This window comes from Nyctereutes procyonoides, unplaced genomic scaffold (genome assembly GCF_905146905.1).
Source record: "Nyctereutes procyonoides isolate TBG_1078 unplaced genomic scaffold, NYPRO_anot_genome, whole genome shotgun sequence".
Classification (NCBI taxonomy): domain Eukaryota; kingdom Metazoa; phylum Chordata; class Mammalia; order Carnivora; family Canidae; genus Nyctereutes; species Nyctereutes procyonoides.
In genome coordinates, this window is record NW_026575046.1 from 32,849,471 (window position 1) to 32,873,560 (window position 24,090).

Sequence of the window (24,090 nt, forward strand, 5' to 3'; positions counted from 1 at the left end):
TCGGGATCCTGCCAGAAAACCAGCGAGCACCATGGGGGTGCTAGAGGGACTTGGGAAGTGGGATGTGCTCTACACTGGGCCCTTTTCAAACTGTTCAGGTGCTCCCAGAGGACTTGAGATTTGACAGCAGCTTTAGCTGAACAGGTATCCCTGTGTCTGAAGGCAGCTCCCATTCCGAGTCAGCTGTCAGTGGCAGGAAGGCTGAGGAGCAAACCCCATCATCCCAAACCAGGACTCCTTCTGAGCTCTGGATGTCTCGGGCATCTCAAACCTCTCAGCAAATCAAGGGCATCCTGGTCCCTCAGGAACCTTCAGGCTGATGGCCAGCATAGTCAAGGCCAAAGAAACCAGAGGTCACAGCAAAGAGAAGGATTTGGAGATTGATCATTGTCTGCATAAAGGAAGGTTTCCTGCCGGGCAGGGCTGGAGACGCATCCTCGTTAGCTAATGCAAGTTTAATATGGAGTCAGGGGAGCTGGACGCCAGCCTAGTCAACTGCCCAGGAGGTGGTCAAAAATAGAGTGGGGTAAGGTGTCCCCACCTGCTCAGCACCACTCTGCCTCCCGAAAGACAGGGGCGGCCCAGCAGTGAGCTGGGCAATATCCGCCAGACAAAAGCATCACTTCCACATCAGTCATTTCATATAAAGGAAGAGTTATTGTTATGGGATGCTGGCGCCTGATCAATATCTCCTGCTTTGAAAATAAACTTCTTGGCTTGGCCTTGACATTAATCTACCATCAGGAGCCCATTATCTCAAGACCAATGTTCTGTTCTATTGACTCGCTCAATTTTTTTTTCTCCCCCAAGATCAGACTATAATTGCATTTCTCCAGGCAGCACTTCCACTAATTGCAGCCACATGCATGCATATCCCCTTGCAGGAAGCCTGGGATGCAGTACATCCGGGGTGGGTTGGAGGCAGGGGCTGGCACAGAGTAATGAGGGACTGAGGACACTCAGGTGAGTGAGGTGGAAAAGCAGCCCTTCTAGAGCCTGTGAATTAATTAAGACATGAAGCCAGATCCCCAATATCCCACTGAGCTGTTCAAGCTGGAAAATACTCTTTTGCACAGAATCAGGGCTGTCAATGTTCCCACTCTTACTCCTCATTCATAAACAAAGGAACATGGTAATAAGATTAATAATAATGTCCTGAGGGGCACCTGGATGGCTCAGTCAGTTGAACAATTGACCCTTGATATCAACTCATGTCTTGATCTCAGGGTCATGAGTTCAAGCCCTGCAGTGGGCTCTGTACTGGCATGGAGCCTATTTTAAATAAAAAGAACTATCTATCTGTATATCTCTCTAGATCTAGATAATGTCCCAAGTACAGCTGAGTCCTACCATCACCACAGCATCCACAAAAGCAAAGCAGAACTGCCTCCATCTGCAAGAGCCTTCCAGGCCTTCCTTCCCCCAAACCTGCACCCTACAGCCCATTTTCCACCCCACAGGAAGAGTCATCTTGGTAAAATAGAAATTGGATTTTATTGTAACCCTCACTGAACACTTTTGGTGAAGACTCCGTCTTTGGTGAGACCCTTATGATTGTCCCTGCTCGCCTCTCTGACCTGCCCTCCCATCTCTGCTCCTGCTCCAGGCCTCAGGCTTTCTCTGTGCAGTGATTAAGCCAAACCTGTCGCTATCTCAGAGCCTTTACACTTGCTCTTCTCTCCACCTGTTCTCTCACCCCTAAGATCTTTAGGTTACTTTCACCTTCTCATTATTTAAGTCTCGTATCTAATGCTCCTTTCTAAGTGAGGATTTCCCTGACCAGGGTAGATTTAACCTAACCTCTCATAGATCCATACAGTGACTCTGTCCAGCTACCTTGCTTTGGCTTCCTTATAGCACACATCACTATCTGAAACTGCCTTTCTGCATTACTTAACTACTGCCACAGGAAGAAAATACCCCCAATATACCCTCCTAAAGCATCAGTAAACAGTATCGAAGGGTTTTTGCATCTGGGAGATTTGGGAATGGCTTAGCAGGACATTTCTGCTTGAGTCTGTTCATGAGGTCACAGTCAAGGCATCAGCCAGGGCCACAGTCACCTGAGGCTGGACTGGGACTGGAGGATCCCTTTCTAAGAGGCTCACTCCCATGGCTGGCATGTTGGCACTATTAGCAGGAGGCCTCAGCTCCTCGCCACCTGGACTCTCCACCGAGCTGCCTGAGTGTCCTCACAGCACAGCAGCCGGGTGCCCCAGAGCAGATGGTTCCAGGGAGGAAGGTGGAAGCCACAGTGTCTCTTATGACCATCCTTTCTGCATTCTTCTGTTGGCTACATGGGCCAACATGGCTTACAGGACACATTTGGGAGGGAAATGCCTAACGGTGCAAATATCAGAAGGCAGGGCTCATTGGGAGCCATCCCAGAGGCTGAGCACCATACACACCCTCCATGCGAGCAAGGGCCTTGGCAGACTTATTCACCACGACGTGTGCCCACCCAGCACAATGTTGGCATATAGCAGATACTCTGTATATATTAGAGGGCTGAATGAATCACTGTGGCGTCACTGCTATGACTGTGTCCCAGGTCTTGTGCTAAGGAAACACTTGACGTGAGGTATCTCATCCCTGAGGCCAGCCTCATTTAATCCTCTACAGATGAGGACACTGAGCCTCAGAGAAGTACCTTGGTCAAAGTCACAAACCTGGTAAGTGACTGAGCTGGGATTTGAACCTAGGACTGCTGGGGAGGCTCTGTTTAGCCTGGATGTGACACAGTGTGGTTACAAAGAATTCCCAAATTGCCAGCAGACCAGCGTGCAATCAAACTCGGGAGCTCTTTGTGATGCCAGATATGTAGGGAAACACAAGTAGAAACTTCAGATTCCTGTCTACAGGGATACCAGCTGCATGGCTTAGTAAGCCATACTGCAGAGAAGTCAGGGCAGGGAGGCGGCTGCCTCTGCTTAGCCACCCAGCAGGAGGCTTACAGATGGCAGAGGAAACTCCAGAACTTGATGCCTCAGTCAGTAAATATAAATATAATATGTGCCATCTCTTCCCCTCTCGTCCCTGTGGCAGACCTCAAGTGATCACCATAGTCTTTTGCACTGAGCCCCCATTGCTGCCTTAGAATTGCAACACAGCTCTCCACGCACGTGCACTTGTTCAGAGCTCAAACTCTGGAGTGCGCTGAAGCTGGGTTTAAATTTTGGCTCCTCTGCTCACAATTCTCTGACCTTAGACAAGCCTCTTAGCTTCTCTGAGCCTCAGCTTCTTCATCTGCAAAATGGAGCTACATTACTACCCACTTTACAGGTTTTCTGATGAGGCTTAGATGAGGTTGTGCATGAGGAGCTTGTAGCATAGCGTTTGGCAACTAGTAAGCACCCAGGGCTGTCAGCTATTTAAAACTGCTGTTGTTACTACTGCGTTTTCCTCCTCATTCTGTGAAGAGGGGTTTTAGCACAGTTCAAGCTGATGCTTTCAATGAATGCATGGAAGGAGGGGATGGTGGCCTTTGGGGGGAATGGTGAGTGAGAGGCAGAAATATCATCTTCTTTCTCCCCTCCCACCCTGCAGGTGTGGATGTGCGGGGGCCGCATGGAGGACATTCCCTGCTCCAGGGTGGGCCATATCTACAGGAAGTATGTACCCTACAAGGTCCCCGCTGGAGTCAGCCTGGCCCGGGTAAGACGGCGGCTTCCCTGGATGGGGGGGGTGGAGGGGGCAGGCCCATCAGCAGAACAGAGACATCCTGAGGCACTTGAGATTCTAAGCCAAGTGACTCAGGTGTGAGGATATGCGTGCCATCCACCTCCCTCCCACCAACTCTCTAGATGAAAACCAATTTAAAATAACTTCCTTAAAGCCCTGCTTCACCACTTATTAGCTGTGACCTTGAGAGGGCTACTTAACTCCTCTGAGCCTGTTTCCTCTTTTGTTTAAAGGAAGCTAATTTTTTCCAATTCTTGTCATTGCCAAGAGAATTGAGGAGACGGCACAGTTGCACAGTTTGCCCAAGTGTGACAGACAAGATGATTTTAGGTGGCAGACATAGGAACATTTTTATTTACGTGTGTTTAAATTAATGTGCATCTGGAATTAATATATATTAGTGTAGCAAACTTGTGATTTTACAGGTATTATTGCTTAGGATAAAGCTAAAGTAGGTGCAAAGTTAGACCAGGAGTGATTTAAAGAAACCTGTTAGATAAATACTAATACAGGTGGAGTGGTGTGTTGGGGAAAGCCTGAGACAAGGCACTTGAAAGTTCCTGGCAGGACGATGGTTAACAAATGTCAGTGTCTTTCTCTTCTCCACGCCCCCTCCCCCACGTTCACTGCCAAAAATTCTGTGTCAAACTATTTCATCACCTTAAAATGGTCTGTATTAATTGTTGCTTGAATTAAATTGACCACTGGCGACGCACAGAAATCCGTTAGCCAGAAGTATGTTTGGGGTTGTTTTGGGTTTTGTATTAATGATACTCCTGTAAATCTTAAATTATAAAATATTAAGTGGCTTGAGGGAAAAAAAAATCAAGGTGACCACAAAAGAAAAATGGGGCGGGGGGGGTGGTGCAGAAGGTAAAGAGGGTCGCAGAGAGGTTTGGGGGACGCCGGAAAGGTCCCTGGAATCCTAACCAGGTAACCGGCACAGCTGTGCCCCCCGATAGAGACCCCCCCCAAAGAGCCCCCCGTGGGAGCCTGTTTGGCCTCCGTCCACACAGCCTCCTCCTGCGGCTGCGACTTCCAAGGAAGGCTGGGCGCCCCGGCCCCCGCGGGTCCCCCAGGCTCCATCCGCCGGTGGGAGCTGAGCTGCGGAGGCGGCCGGGGCGGGCTTTGGGGTCCGCGTTGAAGAAAAAGAGAGCCCGCAGTGCCCCCTGGTGGTAGAAGACTCCAACGACAGCCGCACCGGCCCATCGGACGCGGGCGCGGGGGGCCGTTCTAGCTTCAGCCCGAGAGGCAGGAATCCAATCAGTCGTGTTTGTTCCGAGATCTCACTGGCAAATCTGGAGAAAGATGTCAGGCAGGAAAACACCGCCAAGTGGCTCAGTAAGCCCGGGAGCGTGACACTCAGCTACTGAGAGTGGTGGGACCGTGGGGACACCCCTGACCCCTGAACAATTCCCGAAGCAGCCTTTTCTTACCTGGTCCTTTGTAAGACCCACATGGTAAAAAGAAAAAGAAAAAAAAAAAAAAAAAGGCACGGTGACCTCCTGTTTATTAAACCATAGATGAGTTCGATGGATAACAGCTAACTAGTAGCACATAGAAGCTTCCTGTGAGCTAGACATCATGCAAAGCAACTTATATATTTATCTAACTTCATTCTGACGGAGTTTTAATCCCCATTTGAGAGATAAGGAAAGTGAAATGTGCGGACATTAACCAACTGGAATTGAAACCCACTTAGGTCTGACGGGTGCCTGGCATAGAGCAAATTTTTCCTTAAACAGTGACTGCTGTTGTTAGCATTAATGCCAGCATCTGTTAACAAGACTGGGAAGTTTATTTCAGTGTCTTCTTTGAATTCTGTGTTTAAGCATTTTAACTTTTTTCACCTGTCTGTATCATATCAGTCTCCTGGTGACTTAAAGCCAGTTAACAATCTGAGGGGCCCCCACGTAGGTTTGCAGGACCACAAAGTGCCTGAATCAAGGTCCCCTGAATTTTTACCATAGTCTCTAACCACCTTCAGTGAGTTGCTGATCATAATGTAAATGTTTGCTTCTTGTTTTAACAGCCAGGCCCTTCTAAAAGCATTATTCCTAGCAGAACATGTTGATAGATTTGAGGGAAGGTCATCTAAAAGCCCTAAAAGAGCCATATAAAGAGAAAAACCACAGCCCTACTAAAGATTCTGCAAGGACAGCCAGCCAGAGAGCAGTGAAGCAGCAGTTCAGGAAGGATGAGCTAACCAGCAGCCTGCCTGCCTCAAGAACAACTGGCCAGTCTTAGTTTGTTTACTACATTTGCTAAAATCCTTCTTGTCTCTCCCCCTGGGAAACAGTCTCGGGGAAGGGAGTAACAGAAACCCACTCAAACTTGCAAAAAAAAAAAAAGTGAACTCGTATTCTAAGAATCTGGGCAAACTTCTGTAATGCAAGCACAAGAAGAGCAAAGGGACTTCAGACAGAAATGGGACCCAGAACTAGCAAGGTGTCAGGAGCAGGGATGAGGGAAGTATGCAGCCTCCTAAAATCTCAGGGTCCTTTGTGTAACTCTAGCAAGGGAGATGTAATAGAAATGTAAAATCCTTTACTTTGGTCTAAACAGTCAACTGTACAAAAGTTCAAGATCTGGAAGAGATGGCTTGTTAAGGCATGTCTAGAAAATGTTCACTAAAATAATAATTTAAAGATCAATTAAAATCAAAGTATTATGTGATTTGATCCTTTTATAATATCACCAGTGAATTTGGGCACCTCTCCTTGATCAGATTGGCCACATTAGCCTTTGGTTGGAGAGAAAACTATAGCAATTCCTCATCATCCCTGTGGTATGAGCAAATTAGTGTACCAAAGGACTTGGGTGGGCATGCTGGAAAAAGGAGAGTCTTCAGATATGCAGGCCTCTTTAGGCTTTCAGCTTCCTCGGGGCACAGTTTTAAATTAAGCCCAGCCTTTCTTGTGCAGGGGCCGGGCAGGTATGACACTCCACTGTTCCTTAATTGTTTTCTAACCCACTGTCTCAACCTCTTCAGCACTCAGAAAGAATGAGGCACTGGCAAGGAAATTTCATAGCTTCCTAATCCCAAAGCCAGAGTCAGCAAAATGGAGTTGGTGAATTTTGTCTTTGGCGTGGGGCCCCCCTCCTGATGGCTTCTTTCCCTGTCGCTCATGGGTCAGCAAACTGTTTTTGTGTGGCCTATGAGCTAAGAATGGCTTTTACTTGTTTAAATGTAAAATGAGAATGAAAGCCGACTATTTAGTCATATGTGAAAATCAAATTTCAGTGTCCATAAAGTTTTATGGGATACAACCACACCCATTCATTTACATAACGTGTAGGGCTCCTTTATAGCTTCTTCAGAATTGAGACCATATAGTCCACAAAGCCTAAAGTATTTACAGTCTGACCTTTTACAGAAAACACTTGTCGACCCCTGCCTTACCTTCTGCTTCTGGAGCAGTCATTTACACTGAGGTATGAATGACTGATTCAGCTTAAAACCCTAACTCCCTTTTGCCCTTCAGAAGAAAAGTTGGATTGTAGTAGGGGGGTGGGGGGTAACCTTTATGATAGATAAAGCCTGGAGAGCTGAGTGTTGAGTTGCATGGCAGACTTCTGACAACAGCCAGGGATTGGAGGAAGATACTTTGGAGCAGATAATTTCACCTGAACCTTGCAGCTATGCTCTTCCAGAACCAGCTGTCTGTGATTCTCAGCAGGTGGTATATACAACTACACGTGGAATGAGGAGCTAGGCGCTCCTAGTTACACGGAAAAGTTCACTTTTCCTCTATCTCCGTATCTGCTCACAAACAGGTTGTTTTCCTGCCTGCTGCCTCTACTCACCAATAATGTGGTTGTCCTTTTTTTTTTCTTCTTTCTCGGATGATCCTTGTGTTTTATAATACAAGTAGGAGCAACCTTTGTCCCTCACAGGATTATTTAAAATTCCAGCTGTTGCAACCTTTGGGCTGCAAATTATAATTTGTTCTCACCAGGCAACTTGGTCAGCACCAGTAGAAAATGAGAGGGACCCATCTCAAATTGGCATAAGCCGAAAGGGAACTTACTGACTTCTGTGAACGCAAAGCCCCCGGGTAGTAGTGCTCACTTCGGGCATGGCTGGGTTCAGGTACTAAAAGGAGGAATGTGTTCCGCGTCCGGCCCTCTGCCCTGCTGCACGGGCTCCGCGTTGGGCAGCCGCGTGGCCCAGCAGCCCCGGCCTCGCGTCCCACCCAGCAGATCTACCCAGCAACCGAGGCAGGAGCAGAGCAAGTCAACCCTAGGGTTGCCCTGAAGTGGCCGAGGCTGACGCCGACGGCTCTGATTGGCTCGGCCTGGGTCACGTGCTCGCTGCTGGCCAATCCCTCTGCCCGGGGCTGGTTCCCATCCGCCAGGCTGGTTCTCGCACCTTTCCCCGAAGCCAGGTTGGGGGGACCGTGAGGCAGAGGAGATGGAAAAAGGGGATCGAAGACGGACGGGCCCGACCCCAGCCGCCTTTTATTCAGACAGAAGTTAGAGTCCTGGGATCCCTGGGTGGCGCAGCGGTTTGGCGCCTGCGTTTGGCCCGGGGCGCGATCCTGGAGACCTGGGATCGAATCCCACGTCGGGCTCCCGGTGCATGGAGCCTGCTTCTCCCTCTGCCTATGTCTCTGCCTCTCTCTCTCTCTCTCTCACTGTGACTATCATAAATAAATAAAAAAAAAATTAAAAAAAAAAAAGAAGTTAGAGTCCTTAAAACCTCCATCCATAAGTAAATACAGAAGGGCTTTTAGGGGTCTTTGATGCCACATAGGACCCTGGGCCCCCCGCCCCTGCCCCGGCCCTCGGGGGCCTGACCCTTCCGCCTGCCCGTCGCCCCCAGAACCTGAAGCGAGTGGCCGAGGTGTGGATGGACGAGTACGCGGAGCACATCTACCAGCGCCGGCCGGAGTACCGCCACCTGTCTGCCGGGGACGTCGCTGCCCAGAAGAGGCTGCGCAGCGCTCTTAACTGCAAGAGTTTCAAGTGGTTCATGACCAAGATCGCCTGGGACCTGCCCAAATTCTACCCGCCCGTGGAGCCCCCGGCCGCAGCTTGGGGGGAGGTGAGTCCCGGGGCCCCAGACCGCAGCACAAGTGGGGCCCAGTGCAAAATGCAGGTGCGGCCGCCCTGTTCCCAAGACGGGGGGGTGGGGGGTGGGGAGGGGAGCACCGTTTAAGGCATGAACCAGATAAAACATGTTCCTCCCCTGGGGATCCCTGGGTGGCACAGCGGTTTAGCGCCTGCCTTTGGCCCAGGGCGCGATCCTGGAGACCCGGGATCGAATCCCACGTTGGGCTCCCGGTGCATGGAGCCTGCTTCTCCCTCTGCCTGTGTCTCTGCCTCTCTCTCTCTCCCTCTCTCTGTGTGACTATCATAAATTAAAAAAAAAAAAAAAAAAAAAAACATGTTCCTCCCCTGATCCCCTCTAGCCTTGTGGTGGTGGTTTTTTTATTTGCTATTTAATATTCTAAGTCGGGGGAAAATTAAAACTTTAAATTATTAGCATAAATTTTGCCATTCATCTTCATATTATGCAGTGCCAGTTTTAAATGCAAATAGAAGAGCATTTAACTCGTGTGCCAGATGGGCGAGATTGCACAATCTGTATTTCAGCCCTTGTGCGTGCGCATGTATTTCTTACCAGCACAGGACAAACTCTGCACAAAGCTAACTCAGCTGATCTTTCACTTGTTGATAACACGTACTTTCTGCCACAAACGCTCTCCCTGTGGCTTGCTGATGAGTGAGGAAAAGTGGAAGGAAAACGAGTTATGGGCTGTCCGATTCTTCCTTTCCTTCTCTGTGGTTTTCTGCTGCTGGTGAGGGAAGTAACACAAGTAAAAGGATAACCACAGAGCTCCTCGCCCAGAATGCCATGGCCCTGCTTTGTGCAGTCAAGTTCTGGTTGAAAAGGAAAGTGTGGCCTTTAGACCTGGCACCACCCCACTTGGTCATAGCCGTAACTTGAGTCTTGCAGAACTCCCATGCATGTGGGACCCCCAGGGAGTCTGTGCTTGTGGGGCATCACAGATGCCATACAGAAGAAAGGTACAGCAGATGCCTGCTCAAATGCATGCCCCATTGTCCTATCAGATTTCACTTACAAATTCAGAGATCAAATTACTGGAAATTTTAAGATGATGATGGGGAGCCTGGGGTGGCTCATTTGGTTTGAGTGTCTGACTCTTGGTTTCGGCTCAGGTCATGTTCTCAGGGTTGTGAGATGGAGCCCTGCATTGGGCTCCATCTGCTCAGCGGGGAGTCTGCTTGAGATTCTCTCTTTCCCTTTGCCCCCCGCCTCTCTAAAATAGATAAACAAATCCTTGAAAAAAATTTTAAGACAATGATAGCAGAACTTTAAACCAATGAGTGAGAGGCCCTTCTGAGTGAGAGGCCGTCACACACTCATGAAGCCAGTCCTGCTGAGGAAGGAGAAGCACTCCATCACCAGGTTCTGGCTCCGGGGTCTCTGAACTGAGAGAACCCACACAGCTTGGGGACCAGGATATATCGGGACTTGAGGACCATTAGCATAAGAGTTGGATCTCCTTCACTTGTAGGTGACAGAAGTCCAATTTAAAGTAAAAAGAGGGGGATCCCTGGGTGGCGCAGCGGTTTGGCGCCTGCCTTTGGCCCAGGGCACGATCCTGGAGACCTGGGATTGAATCCCACGTCGGGCTCCCGGTGCATGGAGCCTGCTTCTCCCTCTGCCTGTGTCTCTGCCTCTCTCTCTCTCTCTCTGTGTGACTATCATAAATAAATAAAAATTTAAAAATAAAATAAAATAAAGTAAAAAGAGGGACGCCTGGGTGGCTCAGTGGTTGGGTGCCTGCCTTTGGCTCAGGTCTTGATCCCAGGGTCTGGAATCGAGTCCCTCATCAGGCTCCCTGCGAGGAGCCTGCTTCTCCCTCTGCCTGTGTCTGAGGCAGAGGGAGAAGCCTCTGCATCTGCCTCTCTTTCTCTGTCTCCGTCTCTCATGAATAAATAAGTAAATCTTTTAAAAATAAAGTGAAAAGAGAAATGTATTAATTCTCATAGAGACTTTGGGGAGCTATGGCTTCAGATACACCTGGATCCAGAGGCTCAGATGATATCAGTTTCTTTTTCTCCTGTTTACTTCTGCTTCCTTTTGTGTTAGTCTCATGCTGAGGGCAGCAAGATGATTCCAGAAGCTCAAAGCTGACAAATCTTCAGCTTGGCCAATCAGTAAAAAGTATATGCCTCCTTCCCAGTGAAGCCAACAAAGGTCTTACTCTTAGGTCTGCACCAATCACTGTGGCCACTGGAGGAAGGGGAGAAGCAAGGGTAGGACAGATACCCTGACAAGCCACAGGGTAGGCAAGGATCAGTAGCCCCATAGAAAATCAGGGTGTTGCTACCAGAGGAAGGAGAGATACATTTGGGCCAGGAGAAACACTAGGTATGACTTGTTCAAATTCACACTGCAAGTTAGAAGGATCTTTCCTGACTAAGCTGTCTGGCCAGCCCTACCCAACACCAGCATAAATATTCTAGAGGAGGTGTCATGTTGACTTCCTGCAGCTCTCCTTTCTTTGCCAGTTTATTGGCTTTCTCCTCCATATTAGGTCCAGTCCACTGAGAAACAGACACCAAGAAACTTGTTGGGGGAAGAGGGAAGAAATGAGAAGGGATCCAGGAGAGGCCGGGAGATCAGATGTGGGGTTGGTTTGGCCTCTGAGAAGGGGAGAGAGAAGGAGGAAGGGCTGGGGTAGGAGGAGTCCCACCCTGCAAGAGTGCTCTCAGGAATCTTGAGCCAAGTTACTGAGCAGTCTTCATGCCAGATCAGAGGAGTCTGGCATCTCCCAGGAATGGCCGGCTGCGGTACCCCTGCCACCCTTAGTGGCTGGCAAGAAGCAGTCCACAGGAAGCAAGGCCTCCACTCAGACACCATGGATTCAGAACACAGCAGCTGGGCAGTCAGATTCCCTGAAACAGGGCAACTGAGTGGTACATTTTTACTGCCCACCACACCTCCAAACCATCAGTCAAAATAGGGGTGATTCTATGAGGCAAGAACTATGCTACCTGGCATCTACACAGTGGCATTTGGGTAGTGAGTGCTGGTGAACTATGAGCAGGGGCCTTCCACTCCCGGCCCGGTGCCCCTCCCCCCACACCACGCCTGTCTTACTACAACTCCTCTTGTTCTTTGGATGGAGAACCTTTTGCCACTCACCTACTCTAAAAGGCAGAAAGTCTAAGAGCCTACAGCACAGATGTCATGTCCTTCTGTAAGGTGGTTTTCAAGGTATGGCCCCCGGATCACCCTGGATTCAATTCCTGGACCTGTCGGATCAGATTCTCTGGGAGGAACCAGGGAGTCCTCTGAATACCCATCTCCCCGGGCCCCACCTGCTCCAAGACAAAGCAGGCTCTGGAGGGGCTCCTCTGTGTGGACTGAGTACTTCTTTCTTGAGAGGCGCAAGGCACTTCCCCCAGCCCAGAGCAAGCTTTTTAAAGGTGGCACAGAGCTTTCCCCATCTGCTATCTCTGTTGGGCGCCCTCCTCCCAACCCAGGTGGGCGTCTCAAGGTGCTCACTGGTCCACATGATCCTTCTGTCTCTTTCAGATCCACAATGTGGGCACAGGGTTGTGTGTCGACACGAAGCATGGGGCCCTGGGCTCCCCGCTTAGACTGGAGAGCTGCGTCCGGGGCCGCGGGGAGGCTGCCTGGAACAATATGCAGGTAAGGGCCACTCCTCGGCGACTGGGGACCAGCAGCCCACTTCCCTCTGCTGTTTGCAGTCCCGAACACTCACATGGTCAGGGCTGGGAGAGAGGGGCCACGGGTCAAGCATGAGTGACAAAAGTTAGCCCAGGGGATGAGTTATAAGAGGAATCCTTCACACTGCAATAGAATCAGCACTCTGGCCCATTAGTTGCACATGACAGACACTCAGCCTGAATGGCCTTCAACAAAAAGGAGAACATAGTGGCTCATGTCACTGAAAAGCTTAAATGATGTTCAGTGGGACCCCTCCAGGGTCTCAATTCTTCCTCCCCTCTGTGCGCTTCATCCTTTACCTGGCTCTTCCCATGTGATGGCAGATGGGACCACCAGCAACAAAGGCTTGTCCAACCCCTCAGTGAAAAGGCATGTCCCTTTCCAGAGTTCTGGAAATGCCCAGAGGCACTCACATATTGGCTTTCCTGAGCCAGTTACAGTAACGATATGGCATAGTCCTTGTACTGGTTAGGCCTGGGTCACGTGCCCACTGGAGCTGGGGGTTGTGGTCAGCCTCACCCAAAGAATGGGGAGAAGAGTGAAGAGGGTAGCTTCCCCAGGAGATTGTGTCCAAAGGGTATTATCAGAAGAATGAAGAGTGTAAGCCAGCAGTGTAGGAAAATCCCCCACTCTCAAGAAACTGCATTTAGCTTTCTGTGGTCCCTTCCTCCAACAATTAACCCCTAAATCACACCACATCCACTGAATCTTGACTCAAGGGTACATTTTTCTGGCCTCTCTACTATGGGTTTTCTGGCATTTTGGAAGTACACACTGACAGAAGCCTATATTGTGGGTCCTCAGCAAAAACAAAACTCAGAAAAAGGTGCATGGCTTGCTTGCTGAAAAGGAACAGCGCCGCCTCTCAGACGGGCATGGTGCCCAGCCTGACTGTCTCTGCTCCCCCCTCTGAAAGGCTTATTGCTCTCACTCTCCTTTCTCGATAACAATTGTTATTAGAAGTGGCTCTCCTTCGCTGATTCTCCTGAGTTCTCTAATGCAATGTGTGACTTCTCCCCACACCCACACCCACCCTAGGACCCTAAAAAGGACCAGGAAAAGCACAGGGCTTGAATAGAGCATGCTTGGGTCGCTCAGCCTAGAATAGCCTCACTGTGTGGCAGAGAGTCCACATTAATGCCTGAGGATTCCCTCAAACCAGCAACAAAATGGTGCCTGAGTGTGTAGCCTTCCCCCACTGAAATGGGAAGCATGGCAGCCCAAATGCCCCAGTGGGATCTGTATTCCCCAGGACTCTCAACCACCCTCAGCAGAGAGCTCTAGTGAGCCTGCAAAGGGCAAAATATGATTCTAACATACAGCCCCTGAGCCACCAAGGGCCCGGAAAACAATGAGTCAGAAGCTGGCGGTACCACTGCTTTGTCACCATCATGACCACTTCTGGCCAAGATAGAGTAATAGAGACTGGATTTACAGTCCTGCCAGAAACAATTGGAAAATGGACAAAATATGTGAAAAACTGTTTTCAAGAGAGCAGACATCAGCCAGTGGAGGACAGTAATCCTCAAGGGATAGCAAGCAAGCAAGGTAAGCCCTACAGCTGTCCCAGTCCTTCTTTGAGAGAGTCTCTAGGCCACAGGTCAAGGATGAGGACCCAGGGGGAGCTAAGCAGACAGACTCCAAGCTGGGGAGGCAGAGCTGAGAGTGTTGGAGACCAATGTAGCTAGAATTCACGAAATGGAATATGGAAGAGGAGAGCGCTAGACACCAAGAACTTGTGGGATGTACTGAGTCCTCCTTGGACATTTAGTAGAGTACTGATCCATGCATGTGCATGAGGGAGCTTCCTGGGCTGGAGAAATCCTGAGAGGATGAGAGGGAGCTATGCCCAGTGCTCATGCAGAGCCAGGAATGGTGCCCGTTCTCACCAGCCTGACTGGAAAACAGGATTCTATTCAAGAGACTAACATTGCAGTTGAAAACCTTCCCTCAAAGAAAAATCCAGGCCCACATAGATTCACTGGTGACTTCTACCAAACACTTTAAAAGAAATGTTACCATGTCCACAAAAACCTTTCCAGAAAAGTAAGGAATACTTCCCAACTTATTTTGTGAAGCCAGCGTTACCTTAATAGCAAAACCAGACTAAGACATTATAAGAAAAGCACAAACCAGTATCCTTCATGCACTAGATGCAAAAATTCTAAACAGAATTTTAGAAAATCCTATCCCACAGCATATAAAAAGAATAGTACATCATGACTAGTGTAGTTTATCCCAGGAACGCATGGTGGGCTTACTATTAGAAAATTAATCAATAGGTTCACCATGTTAACGAACTGGAAAAGAAGAACCATATAATCACCTATACCCAGAAAAAGCATTTGACAAAATCCAACATTTATTCCTGATAAAAACTCTCAGCAAACCAGGAATAAAAGGAAACTCTGTCAGCTTGATCAAGGTCATCTATAAAAAGCCTGTAGCTAACATCATACTTAATGGTGAAATCTGAATACTTTATCCCTAAGATCAGGAAGAAGACAGGGATTCCGACCTTACCATTTCTATTTGACACTGTACTAAATGTTCTAACCTGTGGCAAGAAAAAGAAACGTGCTGCAGGTGGATGAAAAAAGAAAACAATATTTGTAGACTAAATGATCTGTGGAAAATTCAGTTGAGTCTACAGTCTATTGGAACTAATAAATGAACTTACTAAAGTTGTAAGATACAAAAATCCATTGTATTTGTATTTATGAATAATGAATCAAATTAAAATTTAAAACAAGCACTTACCATAACAAAAAATATATATGAAATCCTCAGGTCGGTCACTGACAAAAGATATGAAAGACCAGTACACTAAAAACTACAAAAAGATTTTTAGTAGAAATGAGAGAAATCTGGGCAGCCTCGGTGGTGCAGCGGTTCAGCGCCGCCTGCAGCCCAGGGTGTGATCCTGGGGACCCAGGATCGAGTCCCGCATCGGGCTTCCTGCGTGGAGCCTGCTTCTCCCTCTGCCTGTGTCTCTGCCTCTCTCTTTGCTCTCTCTGAATGAATAAATAAGTAAATCTTGAAAGAAAGAAAGAAAGAAAGAAAGAAAGAAAGAAAGAAAGAAAGAAAGAAAGAAAGAAAGAAAGAAAGAAAAGAAAGAAGAAAAGAAAGGAAAAGAAAAAAAAGAAAAGAAAAGAAAAAAGAAAAGAAAAGAAAAGAAAAGAAAAGAAAAGAAAAGAAAAGAAAAGAAAAGAAAAGAAAAGAGAGAAGTCCTAAACAAATGGAGATCAGTGCCAGGTCCAGAGGTTGGAAGACTCCGTGTTGGTGTCAGTTCTTTCCAGACCACTCTGTAAATTCAATACAGTCCCAACATCTTCGTAGGCTTTTCCTGCAGAAAGTGAAAAGCTGGTTGTAAAATTCATATGGAGATGGACAGGACCAGGGACGCCTGGGTGGCTCAGTGGTTGAGTGTGTGCATTCAGCTCAGGACATGATCCTGGGGTCCCGGGATTGAGTCCCGCATCGGGCACCCTGCAGGGAGCCTGCTTCTCTTCTCCCTCTGTCTGTGTCTCTGATTCTGTGTGTCTCTCATGAATAAATAAACACACACACACACACACACACACACAAAAAGGAAATGGACAGAACCTAAGATAGCCAAAACAACTAGTAGAAAGAAGTACAAAGTTAAAGGATGAACATGAATTTCAAGGATGAACCAGATTTTAAGATATATTATCAACTGGGCAGCTCGGGTGGCTCAGCGGTTTAGCGCCGCCTTCAGCCCAGGGCGTGATCCTGGAGACCCAGGATTGAGTCCCACGTCCGGCTCCCTGCATGGAGCCTGCTTCTCCCTCGGTCTGTGTCTCTGCCTCTCTCTCGCTCTCTGTCGCTCATGAATAAATAAATATTTTTTAAAGATATAAGCTGTCAGTAATCAAGACAGTGTGGCATTGACATAAAGATTGATGGGAAAAAAAAAAAGATTGATGGAGCAGAATTGAGAGAACCAGAATGGGACCCCCACATATATGGACAATCAGTTTTTGCCAATGTTTAAAGGCAGTTCAGTGGAGAAAAGATAATCTTTTCAACAAATGGTGCTGGAACAATTGGATATCCACATGCCAAAAAAAACCTCTTCAATACATATATGCGAAAAATTCACTCAAAATGGAGTATTGACATAAAACCTAAAATCTTTGGGCGCCTGCGTGGTTCAGTTGGTTGAGCATCTGCCTTTGGCTCAGGTCATGATCCCAGGGTCCTGGGATCAATCCCCATGTCAGGCTCTCTGCCTCACGGGGAGCCTGCTTCTCCCTCTGCCTACTGTCCCCCTGCTTGTACTCGTTCGCTCTCTCTCTGTCAAATAAAAAAAAATAAAAATAAATAAAAAAATAAAATCTTTCAGAAGAAAATGCAGGCAAAAGTGTTTGTGACCTTGGATAAAGCAATTATTTTTTAGATAAAACGCCAAAAGCATAATCCATAAAAACACTGATAAATTGGACTTCTTTTTTTAAGACTTTGTTTATTTGAAAGAAAGAGAAAGAGAACAAGCAGGAGGGGAAGAGCAGAGGGAGCAGGAGCAGCAGATCCCCACCAAGCAGGGTTCCATCCCAGGACCCCGAGATCATGACCTGAGCCAAAAGCAAACACTTAATGAACTGAGCCATCCTAGTGCCCCGATAAATTGGACTTCTTAAAAATCAAAATAAAAAATTTAAACTTCTGTTCTTTAAAAGAACTGTTGGGAAAATAGAAAGGCAAGCCACAGACTGGAAGGAAATGTTTATAAAACATGATCTGATAAAGGACTTGGATCCAGAATATATAAAATTCTCAAAACTCAATACTAAGAAAACAGCTTAAAAATGGGTGAAAGATTTATACAGACAGGACACCTGGGTGGCTCAGCGGTTGAACGTCTGCCTTCAGCTCAGGGCGTGACCCAGGGGTCCTGGGATCGAGTCCCACATCGGGCTCCCTACATGGAGCCTGCTTCTCCCTCTGCCTATGTCTCTGCCTCTCTCTCTCTGTGTCTCTCATGGATAAATAAAATCTTAAAAAAAAGATTTGTACAGACACTTCAGCAAAGCACGTATCAGTGGCAAAGACATTAAAAATGCTTAACTCCATTGGAGCAATGGAAATTAAAACTCAGAAGACTGACCATACCAAGGGTTGGCAAGAATGTAGGTGAGCTGAAAGGATATGCTGCTGGTAGGAATGTAAATGGTACAAGCACTTTGGAAAATAGGTCTGACAGTCTCTTAGAAAGTTAAACATTAAAAAAAAAGACAAAAGAAAAACATTTATCTGTTATAGGATCCAGCCATACCACTCCAAGGTATTTATCCAAGAGAAAAGAAAGTGTATGTCTGTACAATAACTTGCGCACAAATGTTCATAGCCGCTTTATTTGTAATAACCAAAAACTGAAAACCACTCAAATGTCTAAGAACAGGTAAATGGAGTATATGTTGCAGTGACATACTACTTAGCAATGGCAAGGAACGGACTATTGATAAATGCGGTCATAACAAAATTATGTTGGGGGGAAGAAATCATACCAAAAAATATGTACGTAGGATTCTTTTTATTTAAAAGTCTAGAAACTAAGGCAGCCCGGGTTGGCTCAGCGGTTTGGCGCCACCTGCAGCCCAGGGCGTGATCCTGGAGTCCCGGGATCAAGTCCCACATAAGGCTCCCTTGCATGGAGCCTGCTTCTCCCTCTGCCTGTGTCTCTGCCTCTCTCTCTCTCTCTGTTTCTCATGAATAAATAAATAAGATCTTTAAAAAATAATAAAAAATAAAAGTCTAGAAACTGCAAACCAATCTCTAGTGATGGAAAACAGATGAGTGGTTGCCCAGAGGCAGGGGGTTCAGGGAGGGACAGGAGGAAGAGCCCACAAGGGACATGAGGATACTTTTGGGGTGAGAGATATATTCGTTACCTTGATGATGATAGTGGTTTCACAGCTGGAAACAAGTCAAACATATCAAATTGTGTACTTTTAATGTGTGTAATTTATTGTATGCCAGTTGTTCTTCAGCAAAGCTGCTGAACAAAATGCTTATCAACCAAATGCAATGTGTGAATCTAGTTTGGATCCTGATTCAAACAGACTGAAGAGAAATTTCTAAAGCAAGAGCACTTGAACTCTTGCTACTTGATGACATTGAGGACTTTGTGGTAACTTTTTATTGTTACAATAGCACTTTAGTGAAGTATGTACACTGAGGAAATGTGAGGTCTATAATTTGTTTCAGAGTAATGTGGGGGTGGGGGGGTTGTGGTGGGGGTAAAGCTGTAACAAAGCTCACCATGAGTTGGTAACTGTTGAAGCTGGGTGACTGGAGCAGGTGTGGTCAATCTTGTTTTCTGGATTTCTGTGTTTACCATTTTCTGTCACTCCAAAAAAGAAATCCCCTGGTTCTGCTGTCCCTGTGATGATGTCCCTGTATGTACAGGTGTTCACCTTCACGTGGAGGGAGGACATCCGGCCCGGAGACCCCCAGCACACCAAGAAGTTCTGCTTTGACGCCATCTCCAACACCAGCCCAGTCACCCTGTATGACTGCCACAGCATGAAGGGCAACCAGCTATGGAAGTACCGCAAAGTAAGGCAGGCTATGCGGGCGGAATGGGGCAACCAGCTTGATTTATAAAAAGAGCAGCAGACAAGCATGCAGTACCTCACTCCTTCCCCGGACAGAGCCCACTCACTCATGTATTTGCTCCATAAATCCACCGTGCCTGATTTCTTAGTCATTCGAGAGAAGCCAGAAACCCAGAATTTTTTTTTTTAAAGATTCTATTTTTCTATTCATGAGAGACACAGAGAGAGGCAGAGACATAGGCAGAGGGAGAAGTAGGCTCTCCAGGGGAGCCCGATGTAGGACCTGATCCCAGGACCCCATGATCACACCCTGAAGCCACAGGCAGACACAACCACTGAGCCATCCAGGTGTCCCAAAACCCAGGTTTTTATGTGAAATCTCTAGAATCTTAAATGTTGACAATTGAGTCCATGTAAACAAAACAAAAAACACCACAAGAACCAGTGAAATTTGGCCAGAGAGATGAGCATAATGAGGTCCCAGGCCTGGAAGTGGCACGCTTCACTTCTGCCTGCATCCCATTGGACAGAACTCAGGCACAGGGTCAGGCCAGCTGCAAGGGGAGGGGGGGGGCGGTGTCACACTGTGCTCAGCAGGGCAGCCTGGTGGGGCGGGTGAGTGGCTGGCCAGCCCTAGCTCAGTGCCTCAGTGCTCTTACTCCTCTGCTGTTGGGGCACATCCCCAGCACCGCCTGGCTGACCACCTGCCTGTTTCCTAGGACAAGACCCTGTACCACCCAGTCAGTGGCAGTTGCATGGACTGCAGTGAAAGTGACCACCGGATCTTCATGAACACCTGTAACCCCTCTTCTCTCACTCAGCAGTGGCTATTTGAACACACCAACTCAACAGTCTTGGAAAAATTCAATAGGAACTGAGCCCTCGCGTCTCTTCAGCAAGCCTAGTAGAGTCCTCCCTGGCACCGCCGCAGCCTTCCTCTCCTGAGGCGGGCAGGGCTTCCGTGGGCACCCTGATGTGAAAGGTGCTGGCCGACCAGTCCCAGGCAAGGAGGGCTCTTAAAGCCAGAGCAAGGTGTCCACCTGGTCCTTGAAGCCCAGTGGTGGATGTGGGGCGGGGAGCAGACCCCACAAGAGGCCCCACAGAGAGCAGTGCCTGCTCTGACCCCCAGTGGTGTCATGGAAATCCAGGAGGGCCTTTTCAACTGTCACCATGTTCCCTTGAGCATTATGTGGGAGGAATGCAGGGCAGCCCTAGGCCACCCAAAAATGGGTCCTACAAGGTTGCCTAGCCTTCAGATGGCTCATATGTGATGGTCCTTCAGAAAAAAAGAGGCGACTTTTGCCTGTGTGGGCAGCTTTGCAGCCCAGTGCCCTCCATCCACGGCAGAAGGGAGGGGAGGGCGTCTTTCTCGGGGCCACTGGTGTCAGCCATTTAGTATCTGCCAGTCGTGGGCTAACTGCAGTTACTGCCCTGCTTCTGTCCTCTGTCACAGCCCTAGGTGATGCAATTGAAGGTCACACCTGGCTCCTCCCAGTGTTCAGTACTGAGCACTGGCCCACTGCCAGGGCTGGGGTCAGAAGTGGGACCCCCAGACATTCCTCTGCCACCATGGACACGTGGGATCTCTCCTTGTTCTCTGGGCCCTTGAAATGCCCACTTTAGTGCTCTGCAGGCACAGGACAGCTCAGCCACCAGCTATTCACAGCTGAGTTCAGATGGTCTCGGGCCTGTGGAAGATGCCCTGGGAGAAGACCTCCAAACCAGATACGCTGGCTGAATTTCCCTGCTCAGTGCTTCCGTTTTCCTCTGTCTTGGGCAGTTTACCTGCCTCGAGAGGAGCAGACGGGTGATGTGCTCACCTCACAAAGTCAAAGTCTGGAGGCCTCCAGGGTGGACTGTGGGCAAGATGCCCAGCCTCTGACCTCATTGTGGCTCTAGTTCTCATAGGGAACTCTAGAATTTTCCAAGAACTCTATCATTGGATCGCAACCTAGAATGCTACGTAGAATTCTGGTATTCTAGCATCTAGTATAGATATCTGGAATGCTGTGATTTAAAAGAGCCAGCCAAGTATAGGCAGCCCCCAACCTAGAGGCAACCTCTGAAATCCAAGGTTGGTTGGGGAGGGGTGGGGGGTGACCTGTGTCCATCAGCTCATACCGGAGACCTTGGTGTAACACGATCCTCAGCGCAGACCTGAAGCCCTGCAACCTTCCACCACGCCCCCAGCTGCGGTGGAGTAAAGTACCCAGTGGCCCAAGAGCAGATGTACACCTAGCTCCGTGCCAGTCCCTCGTGTTTACCTTTTACTTTGTTAATTATGTGTCAGACTCCCAGAGGGCTCCCAAACTAATAGGAATCATTTCTGTAACCAGCCTGCCACCCACTGATTCAGAAATGGAAATCGTATTCTACAACCTATGGCTTCCACCAGCTAGTCCGAGAAATACTTGAAATCAGTATTCCAATTAGAGTTGGATCTCTGGATTGTGTCATTTACCAATTAAGTGAGACATCAATCTGGGAGCAGAGCCACGAATCTGCCTTTGAGGTGCTGGCTGAGCTCAAGGCCATCATTTATCTGGGGGAAGGGAAATAAACACTCCCAACCAGCACCACCCCGATTAAGCGTAGAGCTGGCAAAGCATCACTTCCTCCACTCTGCCCCCGCACAAGCCCTGCCCTGGCCACCTGGCCACAGGAGGGGTGGCCCCTGTGCTTGCAAAAGCTTGCTCATTGATCCCTCGTGTCTTTTCCAAATGAGTGCTAGATCTTTAGAAGTGGCCCTCCATAGGAAGGAGGCCGAAGATGAGGCCCCTTCCAGGATCTAGGAGAACACGAGTGTTGAAGTTTGGAGAGAAGAATTCGGGTTCATCATCAGAAAGCAATGCAGCATCATTAAAATAAAAACTGTGCCTTTTAAAAAGAAAAAAATGCAAATGTACAGCAAATCCCTAAACTTGAATAATTTCCTAGTGCCTTGCTAGACAAACCTACAGGGGCAGGGTTGGGGGGGGCGACATTTGTGGTGGTGTGTGCAGTTTCTGTTGGATGAGTGTTTCTGAACTTCTCATTTCAAGCAGGAGACGTTGGGCCTAGAGCAGGATCTGAGACAGAGAAGCCCCTCAAGGGCCTGATGCTAGAGTTGTTCCAGTCCGTGCAAGTAACACCCCAGATGAAAAGGGCAGCTAGACAACTCGTTTAGGTCCGTGGCCTGGTAGGGCCCCAGCAGCCCCGGGGAGAGGGCCTGTTTGGAGGCCATGCCTGTAGTCCCCCATCCCAGCCCCCAGACAGAGTGCAGAGCACAGGCTAGATTCCCAGATGGTGCACTCCAGGTGGGTGACCGTGTCCTCGGCAAGACCAGGACTCGTGGGCGAGACAGGAGCAGCAGCAAGCAGGCCTCTGCCTACCTCTTTTCCATCCGTTGGTTCCCCTTTTGAGTCTGGTTTGGCACCCTCGACGAAGGAGGGATGGTGACCCTGAGCCGGTCTTGCCAAGCCCAAATCCAGAGGTGCTGGGACTTGAGTGTGTGACAGGGGAAGGAAAGAGAGGAGTTCATTGCTTAGCCGACCAACCTGATGACAGATACTGACCACTGGTTTGAGCCTCACTTTTGAAAACCCCTGTCTCAAAGATTCAGGTTCCTGCTCACACTGCCAGCTGACGCTCAAGCAGCCAGGAGGCTGTGGAGATGCTCTCATCTGGGTACCGAGTGAGAATGTGGGCCCCTTTTCTCTTTATTCTGAGCATGAGGTCACAAAACAGGGTGTGGCTAGGAGGTAGATGACCTTGTGGCCCACCAGCAGCCTTTCCAGAGGGTGCCTCCAGGGGCATTTTGGAATACAGAGAGCATCTTTGCTGTAAATACAAGGCCCTTGGAGGCGGTAAATGTGCAGGCACACGTGTGAAAAGCCATTGTACCGTGTGCCTCCAGCCAGAGCTTTCCACTTTGACAATGGTCCAGGAGCCCTCCCTTCTCCCTTGAGGAAGAACTGGTTCAGAGGCAGAAGGGGACACTTCCACAAGGAGAGTGACACTAGACCTAGGGGAGAAAGAGCAGCCCTTGTTGCAGATGTAGCATATAGATCCCCAAAGTCCACAGTCTAGTCACTTTACAAACCTACCTGTTGAATTTCTTTTTTTCTCCTTAAGAAAGAGACGATCCTTGAAAATGACTCCGTATTTCTTCCTGCACATCTTCGTTTTTCTGTCTCTGGAGTCCCGACAGAGTGGCAAAGCACTTTACAGTTGTAACTGAGAAATCTGGATTCCTTGCTTCAGCGACCCTTAGTTTGTACAGATCGGGTGATGTTTTATAATTCCCGGGGAGGCAGTGCATTTTTAATGTTTTCTGAAGATTTTTAGGAGAGGGGCAAGGAGTGCAGTCCTGTTCTGGAATTCTTTTCTACTTTCTCTTTGTGAAAATCCAAGTAATATTTCAGTTCAAACTTGATCCTGAGCCCAGGCCCACTGCCACCTCTGGGATGGGAGCTGGATCTACATCCCAAGTGACAAGTTCCTCGCAACAACATCTGCTTCCCAGAAGGCTGTGATTCTGCTATGTCAGATAACAGGGTCGGGCTCCTGCTCTGTTTTTGGCTTGAAGACTGGGATCCCAAAGGGACTACAGGCAGGGAATATTGAGATGGCAGCCTGGGTATTCCATCTTGAGATGCTCAAGACCACCAACCTCTTGAGAAAGCTCAAGACCACCAAACTCTCTTCTCCTGCCTGGAAAAGTAAGACTTTGTGAAGAACTGACTTACTGTGTACAGTTGTGATTGTGACTGTTGTTAAATAAACCTCCAGACTTTGTCTAATGTGTTCTCTGGCTTGTTCTTGTCTCATGCATTTTCCATCCCATCATCCCCCACGTATTCCGCAAGTGTCTGCTTAGTACCCAGGATACTGAACACATTCCCAACAGCCATCATTCTAGAGAAAAAGGCAGACGTCCGACAGCTAACCAAAATGATTCTAGATGTGAGCAGGGCTATGAAGGATATTTAAAAAAAAATGTTTGAGAGACTGGAGCAGAGGGTGAACATTAGGTAGGCCAGTCCGAGAGTGCCTCTCTGTGAGAGCTGGAAGACGTGAGGGAGTGTAAGCCAAGAGGCAGTTTGGGAGAGAGAGTTC

The 24,090-nt window shown here is 48.3% G+C and overlaps 1 protein-coding gene across 1 annotated transcript in view; it reads left to right on the forward strand.

Moving 5' to 3' along the window:
- The window catches only part of GALNT10 (polypeptide N-acetylgalactosaminyltransferase 10), a 216,842-nt gene extending 193,073 nt beyond the window's left edge, over positions 1-23,769 (forward strand). Inside the window, exons 8-12 of the mRNA XM_055325584.1 lie at positions 3,547-3,654; positions 8,507-8,728; positions 12,257-12,373; positions 18,845-18,994; positions 19,713-23,769. Of these exons, the coding sequence (XP_055181559.1) occupies positions 3,547-3,654; positions 8,507-8,728; positions 12,257-12,373; positions 18,845-18,994; positions 19,713-19,871 (756 nt within the window). The 3' untranslated portion in view covers positions 19,872-23,769. The remainder of the gene's footprint in view (positions 1-3,546; positions 3,655-8,506; positions 8,729-12,256; positions 12,374-18,844; positions 18,995-19,712) is intronic.
- Positions 23,770-24,090: the final 321 nt, after the last annotated feature.